We start from the raw sequence: 9,247 nt of genomic DNA, 5'->3' as shown, positions 1-9,247 counted from the left end.
TAACAGCTCTGTGGGTGAGGGGAGGAGTTAACGAATACCAAATACCTCCTGCATGGGCTGACCTCTGGTTTCCAAGGCTTCCTCGACGCATTAATAATACATTCACCTTCGACTTATTGGGACGGGATGTCTGAGAGCAGATGATTCACAACCAAAAGATAAAAAAACAGGACTCGGACAAAAAGCACGCCTCAAGACACAAACGTTTATTGAATCAACAATATTTGGATTTGCTTGTACAATAACATTATTAGTGCAACAAAAAAAAGGTAAGCATTTAAAATAAACTGTCACACTTCAGCAGCAGATATGCAATGCCAATACAACACAACAGATTGACATTTCCTACCATATATCTCTGCTGGGAGACAGCCAGCACCAGCTCTGTTGATATACTGATATTTGGAAGGAATACACCAGGGGAGAGAAGAGTGAGAAATATAAAGGGCTGTTCATAGAAGGAATTTAGAAAGCGAGATAATACATATTAGTGTTGGCCATTTTTCATAACATTTTCTAACACTATCACCTCATCATATCTCCGTGAATAGTCAACTGGTCTGTCCCCTGAAATGTGCACTAAACTACTGTTAGAATTTAAACCATCTCAGTGTCAACTAAAATTTAAACTTAAAAATTGACACAAATTAAAAAAGTGTTGCAATATCCCCAATCTAATTGTATTTTTTAATGAAGAAGGCAAAATAAAAGTGAATGGGATATTGTTAACTGATGTTTCAGTATTGCCAGCTGATCCAGCTCACAAACTCTTGATTGCCGATAAAACAACATGTTTTGTCGAACCAAAAAGACATATCAGTCTGTGACTCAAATAAATACAAATAAATATAGGGTGTGTGCTTAGATGTCAGTATGGCATTTGGGATATAATAATCAAAAACACATGTATATAGCAATGTCAATAAAACATTGTTTCTGATCCAGAAAAAAGGGGAACATTTTACGATTAGATCCACTATCTGGCATCTACACACAGACTGAGAATGTAAGCAGCGATTGAAAGTGTGTCAGTTAATACAGGGAGATTACCACTGACACATGGTAATGGTTTGACAGTCAAATATCAGCATAGTCATAGCCGACCAATGATTAGAAATCGTCACTCCTTCAAGGATACGTCGATCCAGACAATCAGTAGAGAGTAATCAGGGGGAAACAAAACAAGAGGAATTCAAGCCATACATAGTATTATCCAATCAAGGTCAAACTGTAGTGTCACAGAGGTGTAGGGGAGGGAGACAACGTAGAGGGGTTGAGGCTGAAGTGCTCCTTTAGAAGATCTGTTGCTCAAAGAGGATCTTCTCAAATCCGTGTGGAGCTGGGTGATAGAAGTCACTAAACTGGCAGTCTAAGATGGCACTGTCATCCACTGGAAAAGAAGAAGGGAAAGACATAAGCACAAGCTTATACATTGTAAACACTGTCACCTCTTGAACTTATTTTTATTATTAGCAGCAGTAAAATGGACAGTAGTATGACAACTTCTCAGTTATGACGCATAACCCAGTAAATCAGTATTTCTTTGAAGTTAATGCGAGTCAGATATTCAAACCCAAGATGTTATTTTAGTTGCACAATTACATCAAATGCGTCTATAGTCAGTGTTGAATAAATGAAAGTCAAACATAACATTGGTTTTAAATGTATGAAAAAAAAAAAAGACCATTTCATAGTTAAAATCCTACATTTACTCAAGACTCACTGGATAGCCCTTTTAATACTGATTAAGTAAAATTGAATTGAACTCATGACATATCTTACACGTGAGAAATAACATGACAAACAAGCAAACCTTCCAACCTTTTTTTTGTTTGTTTATTCTGCAAAGTTATTTGCTCGGCTGAAATTAAGCTTAATGTCCTGTGACAGCAGCTATTAGAACATAATCTCTCTGTTCACTGTGTTACATTTTGTATATGTTTGTTACTTGAATCAGTTATAAATTGGTCCTCTGGTAGAGAGGTAGCATTCCCCTCAAGGCCAAATCTCTAAAGCCAACTCGCACAGCAACTTACTGTGACCCTGTTTTGTTGTTCAGTTGTCAACCTGAGGTGTGTTAAAGCAAAGTCTCTTTCTTAACCATGCCACACATTCCTAAACTTGTTCTTGTATTAACTATGTTGTATAGTCTTGTATTAGTAACTGCGCTCATGCACACTGATGTATGATTTTGTAACTGGTAGTGTTTGTGGAAGAATAAATGGTCAAACGCATTTCTTCGTAGTGGAACAGAATTATTTTTGCAAGTCCCAGAGTTTTGTCCCGTGTTTAATTCCCTGTTATGCCTACGTAGGCCTAAAGCCACTATAGTGCTGTTTAAAAACAGAAAGAGTGGATCCAATGCAAACCCCAAAACATCTCCTGGAAAACTGAGCTACAGAGGTGCGGATAAGACAGAGTAGACATTCTTATAAATTAAAATATAAGAATTCAGTCAATTGTTTTAAAAGAGGGGTAACAAAGCAATGCTACTGTACCACTGTAGCTCAGAAATATTAGAAGTGCTTTACAGCAGCGGGTGTTTGCACTAAATAGCTCAAACAAATGAGTCACGAGTTACAGTGTTGTTTCTGCATTAGTGTTGCTGGGGGCGGAAACAGATGAAGCTAAGTACCAAAAGCCTTAACGTTTTCTTTCCGACATGAATCAAGTTTTGATTTTTTTTCGTTTGATTTCAGAGACAGCAACCTCACAGGAGAAGACGTCAAAAAAATGATCCTTTTACCATAATAAAACCTGCATGTCTTGAATGAAAAACTCTAAACTTAAACAACTAATAAGACCCAAATGAGCAGTGTTTCATAAATATGTACAAATACAGCCCTCTAGTGGAATACAATGGCAACTACATTAACAGTATTTCTAAGTGGAGCAGTTGGGCAGTCAATAAAGTCATAAACATTTTTTCCAATTAGAATATTTGTCAAAAATGATTGCAAGATTAAAAAACCCTAGTAAACGAATGAGCTTATTAAGACAACAAATAAACTCACCGTAAACAACAGGGTAAACAGTTCCTCGGATCCCTGAGGCAGGACAATGCATGTTCTTTCCGTTCAGATATAAATTCAGCTCCACATGGTCATATGTGATGCCCTGAGGAACACAAACAAAACAGGAATTAATCACTGAATTAATGCATGTGACAATGATAACGCATTTTATATGAATTACTTATCAAAAAGCAGCATCGTATGCGTAGTCTGGCTATTCAAAGTTTTGTAAATACACACAATCTAAACTCACATGCCTGTTGAAAGACCACGAGAAGTGTGTACAGACTAATTAGTAACAAAAAAAGTAAAATAGAGATCTCAGCAACAATTAATAAAGCACCTTTACCCTACAGGAAATCGTTTGAGCACCCGTGTCAGACAACCAAATCTTTATCTTCAGAACAGAGACTGTCTGGCTTGCCCAAATAATTCTAGTTCATTCATACTTTTAGTGTCTATGTCAATGTTAGCTTGTCAGTTCTCATGTTATTGAGAAGATGCAGTACAAAAGAAAAAAGTTCTTAATCTTCAGCTTCACAAGCACCTGGCAACACTTCAATCTTTCAAAGATTGGGACATCAAACACAAATTCAGGATCAAGTGAAGTAATAAATGTTGCTCTTACCACAATGTCACCCTCCTGAGGAAGGCTGTTTGCAGGTAGGCGATTCTTCTCTTCATTATTGTGGTACACAGACCCATCATGCCTCAGGACCAGGCTGTTTGTGTCTCTGCCCATAGGCACTTGATTAAGATTCACTTTCTGTGTAGCCACACCTATTCCCCACACACCTGAACACAAAGCACAACACTGAGTATCTGCTCTTTTAAAACACTTTCAACCACAAAGACTAAAATGTATTTATATTTATGACAAAGAACAGCTGTAATAAAAAATGTATAGACAAGATTTAGATGCGTAGCACATTCGCAACTGAACGCTGGTAAAAAAACAGCATGTGGATCGAATACTGTCTTTGTAAGAGTACAGAATTCCACCAGTGAGCATGCAGTCACAGGACGGTGCAGCTACTAATAACTGTCAAAAAATATCAATAACTCCCACTAGTAATGCACAAAAAAATGTCAATCTGGCAAGAAAAGAAGGCAGCAGAGGCATGGAAACAGGTTGGACATCAGCCAAGCTCTTACCAGTGGACTGGATCTTAAACTCAAAATAACTTTTGTTCTGGTGCAGAGGAGCGTTGGCCAGACAGCCTCCAGTGCCACATATCCTCCGGCCGCTCTTCACTATGACAACATCTGTGCCTGCAAAATAAAAAAGGTATCATGACATCTTCTTGTTAAAACACAAAAATGTATAACAATATAATTAAGCAACAATTTTCCAAGCTGATTAATCTGTTTTTAATTAATCCATTGTTCAAGGTATTAGATTTCCGAAAAATGCCAATCACTATTTTCCTATAGCCCAAGATGAAACTTCAAATGGACTTTTTATCACTAACCAACCAGATAATCAGTTTGCAATCAAAAGGTCAGATAAAAGCAGTAAATCACATCTTAGAAGCTGGAAACAAAGACTGTTTGCTAAATGACATATTAGGTTAAATGTTGCTGGTCAATTTATCGGCTTATCATTTCAGCACCAAGCCCATTGCTTTTGAATTATTTGAATCATCTTCAGGTGCCATTTAAAAATCCAGATATTCTTCAGGGTAGAGGAAGTGTTGTGCGATTATGTTCAATAATCTATGAGCCAGTACTTGAATGAAGATTCAGTTGCACAATCTTTATGAAAGATAATATTGACAAAAACACTAACAACCGAGGTATATTATACCTTAACTTCCCTTTCAACTCAATACTGTTCTTCTCTTAGATGTTTGAATTCGATATTGAATAATTTAACATTAGATGACAGTTTTCAAACTAATCTGTTGTATCTGTTAACTTCCTATCTTTAAACTCAGTTTAAGAGTATGAGCAAGATGATTTTGTAACATCTCAGTTCACTTGGAAGCCAAGTCTTTTTCTGCTGCACCAGCCAAAAAATCTAATAATAAACACACATATAGTGTCCATTATTCAAAAGTTTCATGAAAAATATTTGCATACTTCTACTTTATTTTAGAATTTCTTTTGCAATTAAGCAAACACAGATACACACACACACAAGTAAATAATCAAAGCAAAGCACTTTTATAAACCATAAACCATGTGAGGATGTTTAAGGTTTAGTAAACGATATATGAGTATATGATATATGAAATGTGAATCCAGCTACTGTTACCCACGTCTTGAATTTAGTTACAGGAGCTAAAGTTGAGCGTGATAACCTTTCAAGAAGTAACATGATATTTAAGAGGGTGTTATCATACAAAATCAAACCACCCAGTATTACCAAAACCACGATTAGCCGCAAAGCTTACAACACTACTCGCAGCTATTGGTTAGCTAGCTGATGCTAACAGCGGAAGTAGCAACCCATCACGACACACACACACACACACACACACACACACACACACACACACACACACACACACACACAACCAGACGTGTGTAGACATCTACTGCTGTGCGGCAGCTGTGACAGCTTTCTTACCCATGTGGTGAGTGTCTAACTGGACAGTCGGCATCTCTTTAAGGGGAATATGCCCGGATCCGCCATCTCCGCAGCAGCCTAGACAACACGTAAACATCGCAGCCATTCTTGCTCCCCGATAACATCCGGAAACAGAGTCAGGCCGTCGGAGCCAAAGAGCGCTCCTCTGCGTCAGAACGTCGGGCTCCGCTGACGCAACAGCGCCCCCTGGCGGCCGAGGGCGGAGCTGCATAAGCCCCTACTACCCCAACTGTATCCAATCACAGCGGCTAAGATAGGCAGTTGCTCCTGATGGCATGGAAACAAGGGAAGAAAATCAAGGTCAAAATTTCTACACGTGACTAAGTAACTATTGGGTATCGATGTTACATAACCACAAGTGAGATGAAAGTGTTGTTGTTTTAGAAAATGTATGAAATGGTTAGTGGACAAACGCTGCATTGGCGTTCCCCATTAAAAGCCGATGAGCATCCCCAGAGGCTGGAGCACAGGGCTGATATGATGCCGCCGATGTGTATCAGTATATCAGTCTTTATCGGTCTCTGTTGGTGCCAAGATATTGTGCCAATTGGGTGCGACATTAAAGTTTGTTTTAAATCATTTCATTCAGCCGTGGGCCTGAACTTAACGGTTTGTAGAAGCGTATAAGGACACATGGAGCCTAGCAACACAAGCGAATAAAGTTCGTTAGTGTCAGAACCCGTGATACCAAACGACGACCCAGTTGACAGTTCTTCACGCTGTAATGTTTTGCATAGCAACAGCCCCTCCCCCACCGCACTGCGAGGGATCCTCTGCAAATTACCCAGCAGGGACACGGACGCAGACAACCGAATATCCACAATTAAGCACCCCAATAAACTCGGAAATATCAAAATAAATGGACTTGTTAGTGGCAAAATAACACACACTCCGCTTTACATTTGCAAAAAAACACAGTCGAATCAGTGTATTTGGTATTTTCTTTGCGCCACCGAAATGGTTAACTCCAAACCCGGAAAGGGCGAAGTCTGCACAGCAACAAGCGCCATGATTGCGTTGCACCGTGCGTCTGTCTCAGCAGCTGGTGAGTGATTCTTCTGGTCCAGTAGTTGCATGTTACTATGCGCTGGCGAAATCTGTCACAGCCCTGCTCCAGCACCAACAGGAGGGACGACAGCGAGAGCCCTGCTCATCGATAATGTGTCGCATTGAATTGGTTCAGACGGCGTTAATTTGGGGCTCATGTCAGCTACACACTGCCTTGCTATTCTGTAAGGCAGAGCTAGGGAGGAGGAGGAGGAGGAGGGATAGTTTGTTACAGTCTCCGTCTCTAAAGTTACCAACGATTTAGACTTTATTTTATATCAATCCTTGTTTTCGCGATTCTTTCGACGCCAGCTGGATTCATAAAGACATTCAAATGGCTGAGATGTTATTTAACGTCGGATGGGCAAAAACGGAGGCTTTGGCGTGGCTCGTGCCAACCTTTTACGCGGGCACAGCTATGCAAGTCAGCTCCACTCAGGATGGGAATACACACACACACACACACACACACACACACACACACACACACACACACACACACACACACACACACACACACACACACACAGCTGGAACATGACTGCAGAACCTGTATCCTTTGCGAAGCTACAGCGTGGTCGTGTAATGTAATGTAATGTAATGTAATCCATTGCCTGTGCTGGTGTGTGGGGGCCACCATCCATCCATCCATCCATCAGTGTGGGCGCGTAGCTTTGCCTCTTTCATTAACTGCTGATTTATTGGAGTTTTTTTTTTTTTTTTTTTTTCTCCACTCTAATTACGCACCGATTTGACCGCCTGGATGATGTGTTCACAGGACACCATGGAGCAGCTGGAAGAGGAACTCACTTGCCCCGTCTGCTGCTGTCTCTTCGACGACCCGCGGGTTTTGCTGTGCTCACACAGCTTTTGCAAGAAATGCTTGGAGGGACTCTTGGAGGGGAGCCGAGGTCTAACTTTCAGGACTCCTCTCAAGTGCCCCACATGCCGCAAAGAGACCCCTCACAACGGCGCAAACAGCCTGCAGATCAACTACTCTCTGCGGGGAATAGTGGAAAAGTACAGCAAAATAATTGATGTGCCTAAAATGTCTGAATGTAAACAACACTGCGGCCAGCCACTCAACATATTTTGCGTCACGGACTTAAGTCTAATTTGTGGCTTTTGCGCAACGACGGATGACCACAAAGGACACACGTTCTGCTCCTTGGAGGAGGCGTACGCGCGGGAGAAGGTGGCGTTTGACGGGCTGCTTCACGGGGTGACGGGCTGGCAGAGCGCAGACGTCCTGTCCTGCCTGGAGACACTACAAGCCAGTAAGAAAAGGGCGCTTCTGTCCGTCACCAAGGATGCGCAGAAGGTAACCGACTATTTCGACAAACTCCTCAGTACCATCGAGTGCAAAAAGAACGAAATACTCTCCGATTTCGAAACCCTGAAGCTGGTGGTGTTGCAAGAATACGACCCGGAGATCACCAAGCTGAGCTCCGCCATAGAGGAGCACAGGCGCGCGCTCAGCCTCGCCGAGTCCTTCAGGAGCGTCGTGGACCCCCCGTGCTTTCTGCAGCAGATGCGGGAGTTTCGTCAGAAGTTGAAGGTGCTGAAGGAGACTCCGCTGCCCTCGCGGAAAGACACAGACGTCGATCCCCTCGTGCGCGATTTCGACGTTAAAAAGTGGGACTCCCTGAGGCTCCGAGAGGTGGACAAGATCTCGGTCCCGCACGAGAACGGCTCCTACCGGACGGGGGGCTCTCAGATGACAGCGCCGATGTGGGTCGCCTTGTTACTGAGTGTGGCCTTAGTGTCGGTCCTGGTCCTGGTCCTGGTCCTGGTCCTGGTCCTGGTCCTGGTCCAGACCAGCAGCCTCGCAGCCTCCGTGCCCCCGCAGATAGAGCCCATCCTCACTGCGGTTTCCTCGCACCTTACCCACACCGACGTGTACCTGCGGGAGATGACTGCCATGTGCACACGTTTAATGGGTGCGTGGCAGGAATGTGTCGTCAACTTTATTGACTCTGCTGTCAAATTGATTGATGATTTATAAGCTGTTTTAGTGACTGGCCTTAGGCACCTCTGCTGCCCAAGTGACCCGCGAGGTGCAGTAAACTGAGGACATTTATTCACCTGAATATACGCAAACCTAATTGACCTTTTTTTAACCTAATTGATTATCATGTTTTTGCCTTTTTTTTTTTTTTTTTTTGCCCAAGCTCCAACCTCCAATGAAGCCATATAATGAAATATAATCAAACCTTACAGAGGTTGTAACCTATGTTTGCATCAGATAGACATTATCGATCAAATTCTTCTTTTTTATAATATATATGACAAATTTATACATGTCCAAGATGATCTTGATAAATAAAACAGAGATTTAAGTCACGTCCGTGAGTGTTTCTTGTATGATTAAGTGCGACATTTCAAATCAGCCTACTATTTAGAGACAAAATCGATCCGTGTGTGTGTGTTTGTGTGTGTGTGTGTGTGTGTGTGTGTGTGTGTGTGTGTGTGTGTGTGTGTGTGTGTGTGTGTGTGTGTGTGTGTGTGTGTGTGTGTGTGTGTGTGTGTGTGTGTGTGTGTGTGTAATAAATGAAATATACAGAGTAATCCCTCGCATCTTCCCTGCAGAGCG

The 9,247-nt window shown here is 41.8% G+C and overlaps 2 protein-coding genes across 2 annotated transcripts; one reads left to right on the top strand and one right to left on the bottom strand.

Annotated features, from left to right (window-relative positions):
- Window positions 1-191: 191 nt before the first annotated feature.
- On the bottom strand, window positions 192-6,596 carry spryd7b (SPRY domain containing 7b). The gene is made up of 6 exons (XM_054615105.1): window positions 6,508-6,596; window positions 5,587-5,874; window positions 4,170-4,286; window positions 3,643-3,809; window positions 3,015-3,117; window positions 192-1,390 (listed from the first exon to the last, which is right to left on the bottom strand). Exons 2-6 carry the CDS (start codon window positions 5,816-5,818, stop codon window positions 1,293-1,295), a joined length of 717 nt encoding a protein of 238 aa, XP_054471080.1. The 5' UTR covers window positions 5,819-5,874; window positions 6,508-6,596; the 3' UTR covers window positions 192-1,292.
- On the top strand, window positions 6,561-8,980 carry trim13 (tripartite motif containing 13). Its single transcript, XM_054615104.1, has 2 exons — window positions 6,561-6,652; window positions 7,433-8,980. Exon 2 carries the CDS (start codon window positions 7,439-7,441, stop codon window positions 8,657-8,659), a length of 1,221 nt encoding a protein of 406 aa, XP_054471079.1. The 5' UTR covers window positions 6,561-6,652; window positions 7,433-7,438; the 3' UTR covers window positions 8,660-8,980.
- The last annotated feature ends 267 nt before the right edge of the window (window positions 8,981-9,247 follow it).

This window comes from Anoplopoma fimbria, chromosome 16 (assembly GCF_027596085.1).
Source record: "Anoplopoma fimbria isolate UVic2021 breed Golden Eagle Sablefish chromosome 16, Afim_UVic_2022, whole genome shotgun sequence".
NCBI classification, from domain to species: Eukaryota; Metazoa; Chordata; class Actinopteri; order Perciformes; family Anoplopomatidae; genus Anoplopoma; species Anoplopoma fimbria.
Note: the sequence above shows the minus strand (reverse complement) of the source record. Positions and strands in the feature narration are given on the sequence as shown.